Source organism: Muntiacus reevesi, chromosome 22 (assembly GCF_963930625.1).
Source record: "Muntiacus reevesi chromosome 22, mMunRee1.1, whole genome shotgun sequence".
NCBI classification, from domain to species: domain Eukaryota; kingdom Metazoa; phylum Chordata; class Mammalia; order Artiodactyla; family Cervidae; genus Muntiacus; species Muntiacus reevesi.
The window spans coordinates 46,964,178-46,986,600 of NC_089270.1; the positions used below are offsets into that span (position 1 = coordinate 46,964,178).

General features: G+C 35.1%; 1 protein-coding gene across 11 annotated transcripts in view; it reads left to right on the forward strand.

Annotated features, from left to right (window-relative positions):
• Positions 1 to 22,423, forward strand: part of FRYL (FRY like transcription coactivator) — a 254,961-nt gene that overhangs the window by 140,730 nt on the left and 91,808 nt on the right. For 7 of the 11 annotated variants that reach the window (XM_065914173.1, XM_065914177.1, XM_065914175.1 and 4 more), the window contains 9 exons: positions 3,877 to 3,956; positions 4,307 to 4,387; positions 7,413 to 7,581; positions 7,877 to 7,969; positions 11,151 to 11,249; positions 13,475 to 13,576; positions 16,426 to 16,470; positions 18,967 to 19,070; positions 19,266 to 19,374. In XM_065914173.1, the coding sequence (XP_065770245.1) occupies positions 3,877 to 3,956; positions 4,307 to 4,387; positions 7,413 to 7,581; positions 7,877 to 7,969; positions 11,151 to 11,249; positions 13,475 to 13,576; positions 16,426 to 16,470; positions 18,967 to 19,070; positions 19,266 to 19,374 (882 nt within the window). The remainder of the gene's footprint in view (positions 1 to 3,876; positions 3,957 to 4,306; positions 4,388 to 7,412; positions 7,582 to 7,876; positions 7,970 to 11,150; positions 11,250 to 13,474; positions 13,577 to 16,425; positions 16,471 to 18,966; positions 19,071 to 19,265; positions 19,375 to 22,423) is intronic. The other 4 variants (XM_065914179.1, XM_065914183.1, XM_065914180.1 and 1 more) reach the window with 1 other exon arrangement.

The following is a 22,423-nucleotide window of genomic DNA, read 5'->3' on the forward strand; positions in this document are numbered from 1 at the left end:
TAAGAAATAAATTATCTTCATTTTAAATATAAATCTCTTCTTCATCTAATCCCCGAGAAGCACTGTGATCATCTCTGAGCAGTTATAATCCTTTTTATTATCCCCAGTCTAGTTTGTAAATTTCTTGGTTATATTTAACATGTTTATTATAATTTCATCTTATTGATGAGGTGTTTTATAAACTATATTGTTAACAATTTTAGGGCTTCCCCGGTAGCTCAGCTGGTAAAATTTTAAGCAAATGTAAAGAATTCATATGCATTTGGTTTTAGTTGGACACTGAGATGCACAGATTGGATAAATCATAACCTTGGTTCAAGACACACTTTTGTTGTTGATCTCTGCATGACTGCCTGTGTTTTCGTTTATTTACAGTGTAACGTTGCTTATGAGCCTACCACCTAAGACTCAGAGCTTGGCTATTACCTACAATTTTAATCCTAATTATGTAAAGCTCCTATTCCACTCCCTGGCTACTTCCTTACTATCATACTGATTTTTATGTTAATTATTCCCTTAACTCTTAAAGAATGTTTTCATGTATGTCTAAATAATACATTAAAGTTTTCTTATTTTTGAACTTTCTAAAAAGTTGTATTATACTTTTCTTTCCTCTGGGACTTACTTTTTTCATTCAATATTCTGTTACTAAGATTAATGTATGAAGTATATAGCTAAACATCCTTATTTTAGTTTAGTAACTGGGGTCTACAGATTAAACTGACAGAAGTAAGCTTAGTGGAAGAAAAGGTTTACTACTTAACATCTCAAGGCCTTCACAGAAAAGAAGGAAGACTCAAAGAATGGTTGAACCTGAGAACCTGTTTTAGCAAAGAACAGTACATTGTGGAGAAGTGACAAGACAAGGATAAGAGTTTGGGCTGCTAAAGGTGGTAAATCATGGGAAGGTGAATACATGGGGGAATCCGATGGAAAATAAGGACGATTCAGTGAGGCTTCTTTGTGCAGCTCCATCTCTGTGCATACTTTGTGTTGCTGGTGATAGCGGTTTGTCCTCTTCTTGGTTAGGGACAAGGAAGAGAGGAGGCTGCTTTTAGGGAGGAAAGAGGTGCAGAGTGCTTTTCCCTCCTCTGTTCTGTCTCTCTTGCCTTCAGCTTAAAGCCGTCTTTATGCCCAGGTGCCATGTTTTGTGGTGCCACACTTCACTAGGTGCAGGCTATGTAAAAAATTCATTTAAAGTTTGACCAGCAGTGTTTGTGAGTCCTCATTCATTTACCTTATTTCTACAATTTGGTGTTGTCAGACTTAGTTTTTTTCCCATCAAGTAAGGGTAAAATGATACCTTGTGTATTTTCTTTCTTTATAGTTCAACTCTCACATCCATACATGACTCCTGGAAAAACCAGAGCCTTGACTAAACGGACCTTTGTTGGCAAAGTAATGTCCCTGCTTTTTAATAAACTGTCTAGGTTGGTCATAACTTTTCTTCCAAGGAGCAAGTGTCTTTTAATTTCATGGCTGCAGTCACCATCTGCAGTGATTTTGGAGCCCCCCAAAATGAAATCTGTTACTGTTTTCATTGTTTCCCCATCTATTTGCTATGAAGTGATGGGACCGGATGCCATGATTTTAGTTTTCTGTATGTTGAGCTTTAAGCCAGCTTTTTCACTCTCCTCTTTCACTTTCATCAAGAGGCTCTTTAGTTCTTCTTCGCTTTCTGCCATAAGGGTGGTGTCATCTGCATATCTGAGGTTATTGATATTTCTCTTGCAATCTTGATTCCAGCTTGTGCTTCATCCAGCCCAGCGTTTCTCATGATGTACTCTGCATATAAGTTAAATAATCAGGGTGACAATATACAGCCTTGACATACTCCTTTCCCAATTTGGAACCAGTCTGTTTGTTCTTCCATGTCCAGTTCTAAGTGTTACTTCTTGACCTGCATACCGATTTCTCGGGAGGCAGGTCAGGTGATCTAGTATTCCTGTCTCTTTAAGAATTTTCCACAGTTTGTTGTGAAGAATTGATGCTTTTGAACTGTAGTGTTGGAGAAGCCTCTTTGAGAGTCCCTTGGACTGTAAGGAGATCCAACCAGTCCATCCTAAAGGAAATCAGTCCTGAATATTTATTGGAAAGACTGACGCTGAAGCTGAAACTCCACTACTTTGGCCACCTAATGCGAAGAACTAACTCATTTGAAAAGATCCTGATGCTGGGGAAGATTGAAGGCGGGAGGAGAAGGGGACGACAGAGGATGAGATGGTTGGATGGCATCACTGACTCAATGGACATGAGTTTGATTAAACTCTGGGAGTCGGTGATGGACAGGGAGGCCTGGCGCGCTGCAGTCCATAGGGTCGCAAAGAGTTAGACATGACTGAGCGACTGAACTGTGTAGTTTCATTCTTATTACTGATGAAAGCAAGCATCTCTTCATATGTTTATATTCTTAAGAATAACAAAAGGCAAAATCAGAAAATTGTAAAACTTTCCTGAAAGCCTTTAAAGAAGTGGGAAGATATTTCATGCAAATGTATATGAATATAGTTACCCCAAATTGATCTGTAACAGACAAATTTTGTGGAACTAGAGAAGATGGCTCTAAATTGAATAGGAAAGAACAATAGCCAAGCTGTCTCAGAAGAAAAATAGGGACGCCTTGCAGTACCAGACATCAGAACCTATTAGTAAGCTCTTATAATTAAGAAAGAATGATTTTAGTATAGATGTGAATTAATTGATAGAATAGAGAGGTCAAAAACAGACCCCCACATATAAAGAACTAGAATCTCTATAAATGACGACTTGGATAATCTTTAACTCATCAGTTCCTCCTTTTGAACTCTTTCCCATGGAACTATAAAAGTAAATAATGCCAAATACATAAGATGTTTATTGTATAACATCATATATATTGAAAATCTGGAATGAAATGTTCATTAATAGGGAGCTCATTAAATAAATTATAATATACACAGAGTTTTATATGGATGCTAAATAGTGTAAGGAGTGCTCAGTACTGACAGGGAAAGGTGCATCTTTCCATTAAGTAAAAATAAGGTGTGTGGGTGGGTGAGTGTAGGAAAAAACTTGCAAGCAGATGTATACCAGTAGTGATAACATATGTGGGAAGGGGCAGGGATTTTACTTTCTGGTTTTAATGTTTTGATGTGTTTTCCATATTAGGAACTAACATGTAATTTTTAAAGAACTAAATAAAACAAACATTTAAATGAAAAATTTCTAATACTAGTAAAACCATAGCTAATTTTAAATTGTTTGAAGTTGGAGTTTCTTTTGGATACTATTATGGTAGAATATCGGACTATGTGGAATATGGACCTGGCTCAATCAAAGCTTCCTTTCCTATAGGTGTCACAGAGAGTTACCCAGGAGTGCATTTTTAAGTTTCTGATAGAGAAAAGAGTACAACAATGACTGTTTTTTCATCTGCATAGTCTGTAGTTTAAGGGTTTGTGGTTATGAAGCTAATATTCCTGAATTTAGAACTTGTTGAAGTAGATGTTGAGGGTTTCCCTAGTGGCTCAGTTGTAAAGAATCCGCCTGCCAGTGCAGGAGACATGGGTTCGATCCCTGAGTCAGGAAGATCCCCTGGAGGAGGGCATGGCAACCCACTCTAGTATTCTTGCCTGGAAAGTCCTATAGACAAAGGAGCCTGGTGGGCTATAGTCTACCAGGTCACATGACTTAGCAACTAAACAACAACAAAGTAGGCGTTCAACTAAATTCTTAGAGAAAAACAATAACATTCTTAGAAATGGGGAAGATTGACAGTAGTAGATTATATCTTGAAAGTTAAAATTGGTTATTAATTTGGTTAGTTGAAATGATGAGAATACTCATAAAAGACTTATAACCTATTTGACACACAATTGATTTTTTTTTTTTTTTTAGATTCCTGTTCATCCTGTGCCTGATCCCTTAGTTCATGAAGTTCTAAACTTAGCTTTTAAGCACTTTAAACATAAGGAAGGGTAAGTAAAATATTTATGGCATTGTTACTTTTATCTGCAGTCTAGACTTGGACTGTTAATTTGAATTTTCCTCAATTATTTGTTACTGGAGTTCAAAGTAGTTACGCCTTTATGTGTTTTAATCCACACAAGATGCTTATGGAAAGGATTTTGTAAAAATAATTCTTAAAACCATTGATTGAATTTTTAAGAATCAGGTTAGATTTCCTGGCAAATTAAAATGTAGAGATAGGAGAAAATTCAGAGAAAACTTATATAACACCCTGATAAGGAATTTTCAGACTTATTACAAAAGAGTGTTTGTAGAAAAATCTAATGAAATAATGTGTTTGCTCTTTTTGTTGCTTTAGATATTCAGGAACCAACACTGGGAATGTGCATATTATTGCAGATTTATATGCAGAAGTGATAGGCGTTCTTGCCCAATCAAAGTAAGTTTCATAAATCACTGATCTTGATTTGTTTTAGAATGTCTCATTACTAACTGAAAGAATAGACATTAACTAGTTTAGGTCTGTTATTTCTGTTTTCCATAGAATTTTGTGAAGTCGGATTCACTTTTTATTATTTTGCTCCTGTGTTTTTAGAGGATTTTTAAGTGACAACCATACTTCAGTTCTACAAATTGCTTTCATTTATTTGGTGTTTTCCATAAAACCTGAATTAAGGAAGTCAGAAATTGCCAAAAAATTGTCAGATTATTACCTTATTCCTTGTGTTTCACAGTTCTGTGAAGTATTTTTCAAACTCTTGTCAAAGCTAATAATTACTTTTAGTGGTTTCTAGTTGAGTGCTTTTATTTCTGAGAGAGCAGTGCAGTATCTTCCTTCTAACTATCTTAATTTGTTTTAGTACTGAACAGTTTTGAATAGATAGAAGACATACCAAAAAGGGATGATAAGATATACTAGAGTACTCCATAAAAAGGGTTATTCATTAGGAGTTACGTGCATCGATTGTATTGAACTATAATTATCGTAAACACTAAAAAGGATGCTTGTCTTTCATATCTTGTGCCTATTCTAAAGACTGTGGAAGATTTTGAATTGCCTTTGTTCCTACTTGGAAATCTATAAGTCAGAAAGGATCATTTTAGATTTTCTTGGGTGCTATTTAAAGAGTCAATCTTTGGCCCTGAAATCATCATGTAACAACTTTTTAAATTCTAAAGGAGCCAATGCAATTATTGTTAACGTTTAGTAGTTTAGATTTTAATACTAAGTAATGTATTTTATTTAGTATTTACTATCTTTTAATTTGGGCTTCCCAGGTAGCGCTAGTGGTAAAGAACCTGCCTGCCAATTCAGGAGACTCAAGAGATGTGCGTTCAATCCCTAAGTCAGGAATATCCCCTGGAGGAGGACATGGCAACCCACTCCAGTATTCTAGCCTGGAGAATCCCATAGACAGAGGAGCCTGGTGGGCTGCAGTCCTTAAGATCACATAGAGTCGGACACAACTGAAGTGACTTAGTATGCAAACATCTTTTAGTTTAGTAATTTTTTTTTATCCTTTGTAATTTACCAGAGACTCGTGTATACCCAATACTATAGAACTTGGAATATAGTTGGAGTATTTGAAATGACTTAGACAATAGTATTTTAATATTGCACTTATATTTAACCAACAATGAATCCCTGTCTCAGGAATATAGCTACTGAAACATGAGCAATGATATATTTCTTTTTATGGCCCTGTAGTTCATGATAGTTTGATTTTTATTGAAAATGACTTTCTATCAGGAATATAGGTTAGAAATGCTAAATAATACATGAGCAAGTTGGATCCAGAAGAACCCTACATCATAGCTAAGTTAAATCTAGGATTGTATGGATAGTAAATAAAAATATTTATAGTAAAAGATAGTAAATATAAGGTGAATATATGAAATGTTGCACAGTCTCATTGGTCTTGGAGTAGGAAATGGCAATCCACTCCAGTATTCTTGCCTGGAAAATTCCATGGACAGAGGAGCCTGGCAGCTGCAGTCCACTGGGTCACAAACAGCTGGAATGGCTGAACAATTGAGGACACTCGCTGGTCTTGTTGTTAGAGAAATGCCACTCGGAGCAGTAATGAGATGTTTTCCACCCTCACATACAGTGAACATGAGAAAAGACGTGGACAGATCCGCATTGGTTGGGCTGATGGCACCACCATTTGAGAGGAAAGGTGGTGAGGTGGGGAAGGGGTGAGGAGAAAGAGAAAGGCTGGGGGTGTTTTAGAATCTTGTCTATGCATTTCCTATGATTATAGTGACTAATAATTATTATGAGAAATTTAATAACAGAAAAAAATCTTTATATCCTAATATTATTGCAATGGAAGGAATTTTATTCACTTTATATTTTCTTTATAAAATGCAAAAGAATACTTTCATGGAAAATGGTGTTGTATTCTCCAGGACTGAAATGGAAGTAAATAAGTTATACTTCATATCTTGTGTCCATATTTCATTAATATGTAATTGATATCTATATTTATTAATATTAATATGTAACCAGTGACCATTGGGTAGTATGCTTTGTCATTTTAGCTTTCAAGGACTCGTTTCCCCAAGTAGCATTAACAGTAAACTCTCTACTTAATATAAGCAATCTGTTTATTGTATTTTTCACAATACATAGTATATGTTTCATAATATACAGAGGGTAAATGAAGTATTATTGATTAACAAACTATCAGATATCTTTTTGCAATGTAAACAAAGAAAAACTTAGTAGCCTTAACAACTGGGGTCATTTGAATCCAAGAGGGTGCTCAGTGTTTTGAAAACATTGTGATTCTCTAGCTTATTTGCATTGTGAGACCAGCGCCCCCCGTTCTTCTTCAGTTTCTCTACAGTGTAAGAGGATGATAAATTTTAGTGATAATTAGTAGTCTACAGTTGATTGGTTTATCTCATTAAACAAATGTATAGCTTCAGTCTACCCTCCTTGTCACTCAGATTGCAGACTTGTTTAAAAAGGAACCTTAAAATTTAGAGACACTCTCTGATTTACATATGGATGTTTTATGGGTGGGTTATTAGATCTTATTTTTATGATGATTATTAATAAGTGTAGTAATGTTGTATTGATGGTATTATGGCAATAAGAAATTATAATTCTATAAGAAAAATTTCTAATTCTAATATGGAATAAGAAATTCTAGTTTCTTATTAGAAATTCTTATTAAATTTCTAAAAAAAAAAAAAAGAAAGAAATTCTTATTAAATTTCTATTAGAAATTAGAATTTCTCCCTAAGGCATTTTTGACTTGAAAAACTAAATGAATAGCAAATTTAGAATAACAAATAATTTTGTTTTCATCTATATATTTTTCTGGTAGTTTTGATGAGGGCAGAGAAAGGAGATGGTGTTTAGGTAAAACACATTCTGATTTCAACCTTAAATATCATGTGAGACATGGGTGTTTTTAAGTCATATCAAAATTATGTATCCATGTATTTTAAAGGTTTCAGGCTGTGAGGAAGAAGTTTGTGACAGAATTAAAAGAACTGCGGCAAAAGGAACAAAGTCCACATGTGGTACAAAGCGTCATCAGCTTAATAATGGGAATGAAATTTTTCCGAGTAAAAATGTATCCTGTAGAAGATTTTGAAGCATCATTTCAGTTCATGCAGGTGACCTGCCCTTTTCAACCGCAGTGATTGGAATTAGCCTCACAGTAGTTGTTTTCTCTTTTAATGACTTTTTTAAAAGAAACAAAATAAATATGAATTAATGATAGTTATTCATTCCTTATTCCAAGTGTTAAATTGTCACAACTGTGAATTAACTTTCTTTTTAAATTTGAGCATGATTTTGAACTTAGTTTTCTGATAAAATTGCAGAATGTTTAAGAAATTGTTGTGATATTAACATTTCTTTAATCTTCTTCCTTTGTTAATCTAATATATCTTTTTTCCCCCTCTGAAGGAATGTGCTCAGTATTTCTTAGAAGTAAAAGATAAAGATATAAAACATGCACTTGCTGGTTTATTTGTGGAGATTCTTATCCCTGTAGCTGCTGTAAGTCCATTTTATTTTTATGTTGTATTTAAAAGTCTCTGTTCACTGAAGAGTTACCACATGATACATTCTTACTTTCTTGTAATCTCATAGACAATAAAGTGGAAACTTTGAATGTTATTTGGGTGTAGGAAAATCTTTATTAGACAAATAGCAGAAGAACATTCATCAGTCTTTTAATTAAAAGAACAAGCCCAGACCCTTAAGATTTAGAGACCATTAACAGGCAGTGTTTTTGCAACCTCGAAATAATGCTCATCTCAAGTAGCTCAGTGTAACACACTGCATTTAATGGCATTCGCTCCTTACAGGGTGGCTGCCATTTTAATGCTTCTGAAGAATTTAAAAGTACTGTGACGTATATCCTAGATTTTACAGGACTGTCTCACTTTTAAATGTTCATTACTGTAGTTTCCATAACATTCATCATATCTGTCAAAATATGTATCCTAAGTTATCTGGAAAATATGATTATTATAAATATGATCATGGTAACTTCTAGGGAAACAGATATATGAAAGCTTCTCTTGGTCTAAATTCATTTATTTCTGAAAATTAATTTGTAGTTACTACTAGCATGTGTGTATGTGTATTAGTCCCTCGGTTGTGTCCGACTCTTTGTGACCCCATGGATTATATAGTCCGTGGAATTCTCCAAGCCAGAATACTGGAGTGGGTAGCCTTTCCCTTCTCCAGGCAATCTTCCTGACCCAGGGATTGAACTCAGGTCTCCCGCACTGCAGGCAGATTACCATCTGAGCCATCAGGGAAGCCCATACACTAGTAGCATAACGTGAAATAGGATTTAGGGATTTTAGAATACTTAGACATGCTAGAATTTTTTTGCTTCCTGTGTGGTTTTTTTTGTGTTTGTGTGGTATGTGATAATGCTATTTACTTTCAGTTTACTATGTACTGCTGTGTGAATGATAACTATTTATATTTATACACACACACATATTTCATTTTAAAAAACTTAATGGAGGTAGAATTGACTTAAACTGCACATATTTAAAGTGTACAATTGGACATATGTATACATCTGTAAAACCTTTACCACAATGAAGATAGTGTACATTTCTGCCATACTCCAAAAGTGTCTTCATGCTCCTTTTTAATCCCTACTACCACTCACCCCACATTTTTCTCAGATCTAACCAATGATCTTTCTATTCCTGTACTTAGTTTTGGGTTTACTAGAGTTTTATACTAATGGAATCTTACACTACAGACTCTTTTCTGGTTTCTTTTGCTCTGCATAATTATTTTGAGTTCAAGCTATGTTACAGAATGTATCAGCAATTTATTCACTGTTGACTAGTATTCTATTGTATGGATACACAGTTCAGTTATGTATTTACCTGTTTGGAGATATTTGTTCCCTAGAAGTGATTCGAGTTACTGCTTATCCATCCCGAATTGTTATGTGTGCTTCCCCTTTGTCTGAAAATCTGTTTTTACCAGATATCTGAGAGTATGCTGTAGTTTTTAAGACAGTTCTTCAAGAGGAGCAGATTGTAGGAAGAAAGACTTTTGACTGTGGTCCATTATTACTGTTGCCTTGTTCTTCTTTTATGCCATGTTTACTTGTTTAGTTTGTTTACTAGAGTTGCCCTAACAAAGTGCCACAAACTAGGTGGCTTAAACAGTAAAAATTTATTGTCTCAGTTATGGAGGCTAGATGTCTGAGACCAAGATGTTGGCAAGTTGATGTTTTTGAGTGCTGTGAGGAAGATCTGTTCCATGCCTCTTGCCTAGCTTCTGGTAGTTTGCTGAAAATCTCTGACATTCCTTGTCTTGTAGAAGTTTCACCCTGATCTATGCTTCATCGTTACATGGTGTTCTCCTTGTGTGCATGTCTATGCCTGCATTTCCCCCGCTTTTTGAGGACACTAGTCATGTTGGAGTAGCGCCCCCTTCCCCTGCCAATACACACATAAGGTCCAATAGGACCTTATCTTGCAAATATCTGCAATGATTTTCTTATAAGGTCACATTATGAGGTGTGTGGGGTTGGGACTTCAGTGTCTGAATTTTGGGACAGTTAAGCCCATAACACCTGCCTCTGTACATGGAGCTTCTCCTGTCTGGAACATTCTTGCCCGTTTAATGACCCCAACCTCCTTTCTGAGTTGACCTCTGCTATGCATTCATCATCTGTATTGAGTGATTTCTATGTGTCAGGGCCTCTCCTATACACAGAGTAGAATGATCAGGGTAGGTAAGACTTTTTACTCTTAGATATCTTACATCCAGTACAGCTAACTCACCATAAATGAATATGTACAATATGCAGTATGCCAGATGTGTTGGTGAGTACTATGGAGAAATGTAAAGCAGGGTAGGAACCTAAAAATGCTGCCGTGGGTAGGGGGGTTGAAATTTTAAATCGAGTGATTAGGAAAGACCAGGCTTCCCTGGTGGCTCATCTGATAAGTAATCCGCCAGCAATGTGGGAGACCTGGGTTCGATCCCTGGGTTGGGAAGATCCCCTGGAGAAGGGAATGGCTTCCCATTCCAGTATTCTGGCCTGGAGAATTCCATGGACTGTATAGTCCATGGATCATAAAAGTTGGACACGGCTGAGTGACTTTCACTTTTAGCAAAGACCACCACCTTGAAAGGGATGGTAACAGTTGACCAAAAACTAACGGAATGCAGCAGCAAGGCATACCAGACTTGGGGGAAGACTTTCTCAGGCAGAAGGAGCCAGCGCAGTCATCCTGAAGCTGGAGCATGTTAGATGTGTTCTAGGAATAACAGAGATGCTAGTGTGGCTGGATCCCAGTGCAGGGGCCAGAGCAGTGGGAGATAAGGTCAGAGAGGTTACATGGGATGCTACTGTAGTATTTTAGGCAAGGAAATGCTGGATTCAGTGTATCTATCACTTCCTTACGGAGTTGTTCACTGGGGTCCATTCTGAGTGCCCTAAGAGCACACAGAATTTTCTCTTAGAGCTTTTTTTGTGCCACATTTTCATTGCCTGTTTACTTGTCTCTAGTCTGCTTGTTCACCCAGGGCAGGGACCTGGTTTATCTTATTTACTTTATGGAACTTCCATTAGATACTCAGGGAATTATTAACTAATTTCAAACCTTACAAAACCTTTCTGTAATCCTTGTATAGCTTGATCTAACATTTGTAACCATTTTCTTTGTTTTTGTATTATCTGTTTACCTAGGCTGTGAAAAACGAAGTGAATGTTCCCTGCTTGAAAAATTTTGTGGAGATGCTTTATCAAACTACTTTTGAACTGAGTTCCAGAAAGAAACATTCATTGGTATGAGAAACATTTCAAACCTTCACATATTTATTTGGAATTTTAATAATTGATTTATGAATTTAGTAGAGCCTTTTTTAAAGTAGAATTTAAAGAGAATTACAAAAATTCAAATTGTAAAATATCCAAAGTGTAAACACAAGGAGAAATTTTGCCTATTTTCTCCTGCTCTTTTAAAAATTGTATATTCTTTTTTTTAAAATTTTTTTAAAAACTGTATATTCTTAATTTTATTAGGTCTGTATTTGGTAGGTTATTCAGACTTTATTCTAGGTTTTGACAGATGCTTTATTTTTATTTATTTATTTATTTTATGATTCTGTGGGATTTATTTGAGAAATTCGAGGATGGTTCAATACCCCAAAATCAATCAATGTAACTCAACACCTTAGTAAGATGAAAGATAAAAGTCACATGATCATCTTAATAGATGCAAAGGAAGCATCTGACAATATTCAAGACAGATTCATGATTAAAAACTCTCAACAAAGTTGATAAAGAGGTAACATAGCTCAATAAAACACAGGCCCTATACACAAAGCCATAGCTAATATCATGCTCAATGCTTTACTAAAACACTGTTTTTTCTTTAAAATCAGGAACCAAACAAGGATGTATAAACAATAAAAGAATATACTTATATAAAAGAATACAGATGCTACAAGAAGGTAGTTTAAAGGTATTCTAATGATAGTAGAAAATATATTTTAAAGCAGGTCTTCTAAGCCAGAGATCATGACTTCTTATTCAATAGAAATGAGCACTGAGAAATAATACCTTACTAGCAGAGATTGCTATAAAATTTTTAAAAGAAAAAAAATATAGAAATTTGCCACATTTATGACAGCATCTTAATTATCTAAATGTTGGTTGACAGATGCTTTAAATTTTGTATTAGAATATGTAAAGTGAAAGTGTTAGTCACTCAGTTGTGTCTGACTCTTTGCAACCCCATGGACTATTATAGCCCGCCAGGTTCCTCTATCCGTGGGATATTCCAGGCAGGAATACTGGAGTGGGTTGCCATTCCCTTCTCCAGGGGATTTTCCCAACCCAGGGATTGAACCCCGGTCTCCTGCATTGCACGCAGATTCTTTACCATCTGAGCCATGAGTGAAACCCGTATTAGAATGCAGGAAAAGTTAAATGTAGTGAGAAGTGAAGTGCTAGTCTCTCAGTTGTGTTCGGCTCTTTGCCCCATGGACTGTAGCCCGCTAGGCTCCTCTGTCCATGGGATTCTCCAGGCAAGAATACTGAAATGGGTTGCCATTCCTTTTTCCAGAGGATTTTCCCAACCTAGGGTTCTAACCCAAGCCTCCCGCATTGCAGGCAGATTATTTACAGGCTGAGCTACCAGAGAAGTCCAATTTTACATTATAATAAGTTGTATTCGGAAGCATGTGATTGTCTATATAATTACATCTTCTCTTTTCAGAAATTTAAGGTGATTTTTTTTCCCATTTAACCATACACTTCAATAACTTTGAGAGATTTTTCTGTAAATTTGTATGCATCTTGGAGAAAATGTGAAATATTGGGTGAATACTTGACCACTTAAAGGGAGGTGGGAGGGGGGGATCAGGATGGGGAATACGTGTAAATCTATGGCTGATTCATATCAATGTATGACAAAACCCACTGAAATGTTGTGAAGTAATTAGCCTCCAACTAATTAAAAAAAAAAAGAAAAAAAAATACTTGACCACTTAAGATAGAGGCATAATAATAATCAACAGTGATTGTGCCAGGCATTAAGCCAAGTGCTTCCCATTCTTTATCTTACTTTAAGCCTCAGAACCCTATAGGATATGTGTGATGATCATCCTCACTTTTCATGTTAGGAAAGTGAGACCTCTTAGCACTTTAACGTATCCTCTCAGTGACTGGAGTATATACACTCCCTAAAGTCACCTGATGAACTGAAAGCTGAAACGTTAATGTTGGTCTATCCTCTGACTGCTGTTCTAGTTAGAGGAGTAATGGGTTAGGGAGAAATAACAGCGTATTTCTAACTTGGGGAGAGGTGATAGGTCAGGAAATTGTTCTTACAGAAAAATTGCCCTTTGTCATTTCTTTGATTATTCCCTGATTGTATTTTTTATTACAAATGGAAAAATGCTACTAGAATTTTTTTTGTGTGTATGAGAATGAATGAAATATAATTTACAAGTCCAGTGCTGCTTTTTTAATGAAAAACCTTAATTCTCTTTCTTCCTCTCCTTTAGGCTCTATATCCATTAATTACTTGCCTTTTATGTGTCAGTCAGAAACAATTTTTTTTAAATAACTGGCATATTTTCCTACAGAACTGTTTGTCACATTTAAAGGTAAGACTTAATCTCATTTCTGACCTGTAAATACTGACTGTAGTACATTCACTTATGCATGTATATTAAACAGTATATAAGAAAACTTTTAGTACTGTAGTTCATTTGAATAGAGATATTTTACCATATTTCTTTTCTTATACATCATTTCTTCTGTAGGGAATCATGTTACAGACATGAATAAACTGTTGATTAAACTTAGTTGGTCTTAATGAATGCAAAATTATATATTTTTAATGAATATAATATCTTAGATTTAGCAATATTTATTGATTCCTTTAGGATATCAGAGTATTATTTAATCTTATAAAATTCTTCAAATAGTTATTTTGTATTTTCTCTTGAGAAAATTCAGTAATGTTGGCTCAAGTCTGAATAATGTGAAAAAAGCCTTGATGATGAAATATCACTAAAAGCACATTTAGTGTAATTATCCCTGGCCAAATCTAGAAGTATGGTTCTGGATCCATATGGACGTGGCAGCTCCTGAAATGTTCTGGCTTGAATCAAGGGATAATTAATTGTTATTAGCAGTATTTGGCACATCTATGTTCAGTCTCTTAGTACTGAAAAGAAAACTGTGAGGTAGAAGGATCTTCCCAGGATACTCTGCTGAAGGATCTCACAGGATCTTCTTTTCTTCTGTGGACAGGAGCACAGTTAATATCTGACACAGAATGGGAATGTTCCACATCTGAATGTCATGTGAACACTGGATTTGAATACTGTTTTGATGTATAAATGAATATATTTGAATATCTGCTAACATATTATAGAAATATGGCAGACATGGCTTTTTATTTTCTGTTATTCATCTAAGTTAGGGTTAAAACTGAAAATCTTAAACTTTGAAGATGATAAAACCAAGACACAGAGAGATTAAATGACTCATCTCTGATTCAACAGCTAATCATGACGTGAGAAATAGCACTGACTCTTTTTTTCTCACTTAAGGGTTGATTTACTGGACAACATTTTTCTATATACATTTTTTAATGATTTTACATATCATTTTGAAAAATACTTTGATTTCTTCGTAAGGTATACTAAAAATAGGTCTTCCCAGAAGTATTTTTGGCTGTTTTCCTCCATAATATACATACATTGATATTATTCATATTTGGATGAGAATTGATATATTCTCTTTGCTTTATTTATGAAAATTCCCAGGATTAGTCAAACTGGTTAAATTCTTTATGCCATGCAACCAGAAAATAAGTTTTGTTTAATTAAGTACATTATATTGTTTTCTGTCCTTATTTTTGATAATTCATACAGATTTAGGTGCTGAAAGGGAGGTGATAATTTTCGGGGTAGTGTGATTCTTCAAACTTAAAACAACGTATTTTAAGGCACACAGTTTAAGTGTTTCTGGAAGATCGCTTTGTTCCATGGCAGTTCATGCTTTCCTGTTGCTTGTTGGAGTGTTGTATATACACGTTCCCACCTAACATATTTGCAGTTCTTTCACAGTGCCTTAACTTTTTTTTTTTTTTTTTTTTTTTTTGTCTTAAGGCTTTCATTTAAAATGCTGTTTTCTTTGAACCCTTACCTCCTATTAAACATTTCTGGCATATTGTCCATTTTCATTAATGGCTGTGTCAATCTGCCAGGCTAAAGGAGATAAGAGCCACTTAGCATGAATATTTGGAATATAGTTGTCTTGACCATTAACCCTTAACTTACATTAAGGCTCTATTCAGCAGAAATTTTATGACTTGGTTCCTGCTTGTTAAGTTTTATATACTGTGGCTACGCTGCATAGTTGAGGTAAGGAGTTGAGTATTCAGGGAAAAACTATGCTAGTTATCTGTTGTGACAGGTACAACTTATTTGATTTGTATATAGGGAAAATTGGTCCAAAATAAAGGTCCTACCTAAATTGATTTTGCTTTGAGATTCAAGTAATGTCTTGATCTCAAAGTAATGTTTAACACTTTTTTTAGACCTACTACTTCTTTAAACAAATATTTGTTAATTCTTATTATAGGCTAGATTCTCTAAGTACAGTATCTCATTTAATTTTTACTATAACTGAGGCTGATAGAGAGAAGTTCATCTAGTTCCATAGTTTTTGTTCTTTCTGGTCTACCATATTACCTGATAATGTACTGTAAAGAATATTGCTATACTTAAATATTTTAAAATGTAGTTTTGGCTATAATTCTGGGGTATTGAAAACACATTATTCTCTAGATTCATAAGAATAAATATGATACCTTTTCAAGGTACTTTAAAATAGTGCACAATTTTTAAAAAATTATGATACTAGTTTTTGAAATTGGTGACCATAAAAATGGCCATTAATCTGTAGGTCCGTAAATAGCATGAGAGAACACCAGTTTATTTTCACTGAAAATGTTAAATCTGCTATTTTTGTTCCAAATGTGATTTGGTAGTTTCCCATCCCCCTGTGTTTATGTCAGTTGAGGTCATTATGTGAAAAATGATTTTAAAGTTCCGAAGAATAAGTGAGAGAGAGAGGAATAAGAGTAGGTGCCATGTAAAAATAATTGAAATATTTTTTCTACAGTGTATGCTTCTTTCTTTTCTTTTAAAAATGGAAACTTGCCTAAAATTAAATGCTGTACTTTTAGTGGAAAAATTAGATAGTTGAAAGTTTAACTATTTTCTCTCAGTTTCAGTGTTGTAGGTGTATCCCATGATCCATGATGCCCAAATTATAGAATTTTTTTCCCTCAGTGTTTCTAGCCACTGTCATGGAAATTTCAAATTTCTTCTAAATAGAGACCTTGGTGAAGAGCTGTCTTGTTTTGTGCTTATTTTCATCTAACATGCATGTGCTGCATCTCATGTTTATGTTTGCTGTCTCACATTGCTTTATTTAGATGCCATCTAACAACAGTATCAGAAAACAAATAGAAACTCTCCAGGTGAGTCGTGTTGATGTTACAAAGTAAAATATCGCTTTATCTCCTTTAAGTGTGGCTTTCCCCCCTTTCCCATTGCTGCCTTGCATGTCCAGTGTATTTATTCAAACCTGCTTCTTGTACACACAGCAGGAACTTTCTACCAAAGGTTTAATATTAATGGGGCCCCAAGAAGATGAATTTAATAGAGAGATATGATACCGAATGTTGATCTTTAGCCATCATCTTCAGTTTTAATATATTCTATTTAATTTATGTTAGCTGTTATGATACCTTTTTATATAGATTTTTTTTTAATAAATGATACTTTGAAAATATTTTCCAATGAAATTAAGGGGACAGTAACTCAGGCTGAATATGATTTTGATACAACACTTTAAAACTTCAATCCTACTGGTTTGAGTTTAAATAAATCTCTTTTTTTGTTTTTGTTCATAGTAGGAAAAGGTGAAGAAACACTAAAATGATTGCTGCCAAGAGCATATTTGACTGACATCAAAACTTTATTATATGTTAATAAAACTGAACTTTATTAATGTAATCTGTTTATTCAAATTAGACCAAAACTGTAACTAGGGAATTATGTATCTTTGTTTAAGGATTAGATTAACTGAGGATGTTTTCATTATTCAGACATGTATAGCAGCATTTCAGTGACCAAATAAACAATTATATGATTTTTAATCACTTTTTATCTTGTTTGGCATTGTTCTTTATAAAATAAATCTGCTTTATAAAACACAGTAGTCCATCTTGGAAAGTTTGAAAATCAAATTTTATTTCATGTCAGATGCCTCAGCATATAAGATAATCTAATTTATATGAGAAGAATTTTTATGTTAATTAGACTTAGATTTTTAGTATGTAATTTATTATATGTTGATTTATAGTATTCATATTTTGAAAATATAATTAACAAAGTGAAAGTAGTATTTGTAGTGTACATAAAACTAACTGAACTCTTATTTTGATATCTGAGACCTTGTATTTAAGTGCTAGAAAAGAAAGTATTTCAGAAAGCTTAGTTGTTACATTACTAACATACATTGTGTGTAACCATATATGTTGCTTTATTTGCATTAGTAACAAATTAATAAGAAACTGCTTGGGGAGTGTGTTTAAAATTTGGGATCATGGGTTTGACAGTGGAGGAAGAGACTGATGTTCAGACTCTGAGCACCTGAATAGTCGGTACCGCATTCTGAATTATAGCGAATCTTCATACACATAGACGTGCAAAACTATAGCCATTCCCGTCTCTAGGGGATCTTCCTGACCCAGGGATTGAACCCAGGTCTCCTGCATTGCAGGCAGATTTTATCGTCTGAGCCACCAGGAAGCCCTATTGTTTTCCCCCTGGTGGTTGTCTTTTTAAAAAACAACTCCAGCAGTGACCATTTTGCATTGCTTCTAATCATAGGCAGCAGATGTCTATTATTCTGTAGTCTGAGAAAATATAAGATAGAATGGCTCAGCTACTTCATATTTAAAAACTCCCTTTTGTCCATTGTTACATATAAAATAATTGTTTAACAATAGCAAATCCCTCAAGCCAAATTAAATGCTAATTTATAGGACTAAATGCATTATAATTAACAGATGCATAGTTTCTCCTAATAAAGATGATTATTAGCTAATTTTCAAATTTTACAATTAAATCTCACTACATGACTTGTCATTTGAGAACCTCACTTTTTATAATAGCTCATATGAAGAAAAGGTTTGTTGATCAAATTGTAATTGAAATGTATACTTTTCTCATTTAAAAAAATAATGTTCTTGTTCTAAACTAAAAAATTAAGGGTAAACACTTGACATGTACTGAGCATTTAAGATGTGCTAGGCAGTGTTCAAAGGGCTTTTCACATAATATAATAACTTCCTTAATCTGTGAGGTAGATATGGGGTACCTTGTACCCTAATCTCCATTTTAGAGATGAGGAAACTGTTTCATCAAACAATTTAACAGTCTCCAAGGATGAGGTTTGGCTAGTTATCCCTAATTTCAGAGTCTATGCTTTTAACCCACCGTTCCATATTTCTTTTTTTAAGTATAATCACTCAATAATATTTTGCATTGTTTCATAAGTGCAAATATCTGTAACAACATTTGGTGTTCTAAATTTTAACTGTTTATGAACTGCAATGAATTATGGCAAAGATGAATAATCCTTTCATCATTATGTCAGTATTGTTGTGGGACCCATTTACCATCAGGTAAGTTGAACTATATATACAGAAAATACATAATTCTAGTATTTTACTCTTTTGTTTTGAGAATACAAGGAATGACTCAATTTCCTTACTTATGGTTGCTTTTGAGCTCTCTCTACTTACCATATACTAAACATATACTTACGTATTGAAACCTGGTTTGTATTGAATAAAAAAAGGGAATGGAAAGGGCTTTTAATTGTTGATAGAATATAGTTGACCTTAAATTTATTGCAAGTACTTTAATAAATAAGCTTATTTTTATTCTCTTTTGTTTCTAAACAGAATAAAGATCCTAAAATGTCTCGAGTTGCACTGGAATCTTTGTATAGATTGTTGTGGGTCTATGTAATTAGAATAAAATGTGAAAGTAACACTGTAACTCAAAGGTGAGTGCCTTTGTTTTAAAGCACATTTCAAATAACATCTTGGTTAAAAAAAATAAATAACCACACTAGTGAATTTTAGTTAACATAAATACCTTGAGGAGGAATATGAATTACCGTGATGGGATGGGAAGGATATTTTACTAATGTTTTCTTACTTTCATTCTCTCATCATGACTAAATCTTTCTTCCTTCTAGTCGTCTTATGAGCATAGTATCAGCACTTTTCCCGAAAGGTTCACGAAGTGTGGTTCCTCGTGACACACCTCTCAATATATTTGTGAAGATTATTCAGTTCATTGCTCAGGTGAGTGACTGACTCATAATACATATATACGTGGAAGTTGTAAGAGTGACTCAGACTCCTAGAATTTGTTGCACCTCTAAAAAATAATTGCACTATTTATTAATGCTGAATAGTGAAAAAAGTATGCTTTAAAAAGTAAAAAATAAATGAGGCTAATGATTGATTTTTGTGTGTGTGCAAAATATGTTTAAATCATTGATCTACACACTTGGAGAAGGAAAGGAAATTCCCGCAATGGAAGCCCTCAATTTAGGAAGAGTCAAGAAAATCTCATGATCCTACTTTTAGTCTATAAACTAACTAATGCCCGAGTATCTTGAAAGATAGTGGAACACTGTTTTCATAATCTGCATTAATCTAGGTTCTCGGGTACAGACAGTAGGATCCCCTGTAGATAGTTGAACCCAATGGGGTCTTTTTATTTTTATTTTTTGACCACCATGTGGCATGTGGGATCCTAGTTTCCTGACCAGGGATTGAGCCTATGCCTTATGTAATGGAAGGGCAGAGTCTTAACCACTGGACCACCAGGGCAGTCCCCAAAGGGGTCTTTTAAAAAATATAGATTGTTCACAGAATCACTAATAGGACAGAAGAAGCCACAACACTGGACTCCCTAGGAAGCTGCTGCCTCTGCCACAGTCAAAAAAGCTGCCAAATTAGGAAGTGTACCCCCAGGTGCTTCAGAATCATGCTGCCACCATGATCCCACCAGTATAATAGATTCCTTTCTCCCTGTCCTCTTCCTCCTCTACCCCAGTTCCCTGGGTTTTAATCACATTCTGAAGCCTGTTGTTCAGAGGCATCCTGGGAAATGTCATGTTAGCTTTGGACCCTCTGCAGTAAAGGCAGGTTTATTTGAAGAGGAGTAAATGGAGACCGAGTAAGCACATCCGCATTGTCTTTTGGGACATCAGCCCTGGAGAAGCATAGGCAGGGTTACCTTCTCAATTTAGGAGAAACACTGGAATTCCAGGATATTCATTGAGTTCTCTTTGAACTAAAACTGTTGACAATGAAGATGACCCATAATGTGATTATTCTTGACAGTGAAGAAGTAAAGAAGAGCTAATATCTTATTTAAAAAGATAATACATTTCTATTTACAGAAGCACCAAATTAATGATAATTAGTTAAGTATAAATGTGTCAGCAATATGAATGAAAGCAGATTGTGCTTTAGATTTGTGGTTCAGAGAACTTCTGCCGTTTCCTCATATCCCTTCTTCTAAGGTTGTACGCACTCCCTTGATTAATCACCTCACACCAGCATTCCTCCAGAACTATAGAGCTCCTCTCAAACATCAGTTACCCTTAGCTAACTTTTCCTTTTTGCTTGGAGATTATCTTCCTGGAGCCCAGTTTTTTCGGTCCCAGTGTGAATTTCTTGCTCTCCAGGCCTGCTGCATAGCAATTATCATGAGGCTTCCTTTCATCATTATTTTGGAAATTCCGTCACTTAGATCTTCAGTATGATTTTGGTAAATGAGTGTCTAACACTTCCATCCTACTGGTTTGGGTATTAAACTAATCATTTGATAATTAAATCACATATATATAATCATATACTTTTAACATTCATTTCACTTCTGTCGCTCAGTTGTGTCCGACTCTGTGCGACCCCATGAACCGCAGCACGCCAGGCTTCCCTGTCCATCACCCAACTCCCAGAGTCCACCCACACCCATGTCCATTGAGTCAGTGATGCCATCACAACCATCTCATCCTGTCGTCCCCTTCTCCTCCTGCCCTCAATCTTTCCTAGCATCAGGGTCTTTTCAAATGAGTTAGCTCTTCATATTAGGTGGCCAAAGTATTGGAGTTTCAGCTTCAACATCAGTCCTTCCAATGAACACCTAAAGGATTTGTCTCCTTTAGGATGGACAGGTTGGATCTCCTTGGAGTCCAAGGGACTCTCAAGAGTCTTCTCCAACACTACAGTTCAAAAACATCAATTCTTCAGCCCTCAAATTTCTTTATAGTCCAACTCTCACATCCATACATGATTACTGGAAAAGCCATAGCCTTGACTAGACAGACCTTTGTTGACAAAGTAATGTCTCTGTTTTTTAATATGTTGTCTAGGTTGGTCATAACTTTCCTTCCAAGAAGTAAGCGTCTTTTAATTTCATGGCTGCAGTTACCATCGGCAGTGATTTTGGAGCCCCCCAAAATAAAGTCAGCCACTGTTGCCACTGTTTCCCCATCTGTTTGCCATGAAGTGATGGGACCAGGTGCCATGATCTTGGTTTTCTGAATGTTGAGCCTTAAGCCAACTTTCTCATTCTCATCTTTCACTTTCATCAAGAGGCTCTTTAGTTCTTCTTCACTTTCTGCCATAAGGGTGGTGTCATCTGCACATCTGAGATTATTGATATTTCTCCCATTAACATTAATTCATATGTATTCTCCTTTTGTCCAACTAGATTCAGGAACTTCTTCTGGTCACAGACAAGTATTCTTGACATTGTTTGTATAACTCTTAATGAAAGGTTGTTACTGAACGATAAGATGTCAGGATTCTTGGCCTCCAAAGGAGACGAATTCAATCCGGGGCCAGAGACGAGGCTGGATTGCTTAGAGCTTTTGTGTAATAAAGTTTTATTAAAGTATAAAGGAGATAGAGAAAGCTTCTGACATAGGCATCAGAAGGGGGCAGAAAGAGTACCCCCCTGCTAGTCTTCAGCTGTATGTTATATTGTCACTCACAGTCTGTTAATGAAAAGAAAGGAATGTCTTAAAATTCAGAATGGCACCAGGTAATTTATCTCAGGCCATAAAACGATTGACTTGAATCTTGTAGAAGGGCTGATTACCACACAAATAGTTCCATTTACATAGATTAGGGGAACAATACCTGAGTATAACATACTGGTTTGTCAAGTAGTTTGAGCCATTTGGTGGAACTTAGAGTCTGGGGTAAATGCATAGCACATTAACATAGCTTTAAGATAAACATTTCCATAAGAAAAATGTATTGGTTAACTCAAGGTTTGAGAATAGTTAGCTTCAGGTGAAACCAGGTGTCATGGCAACACAGCATTTTAAGA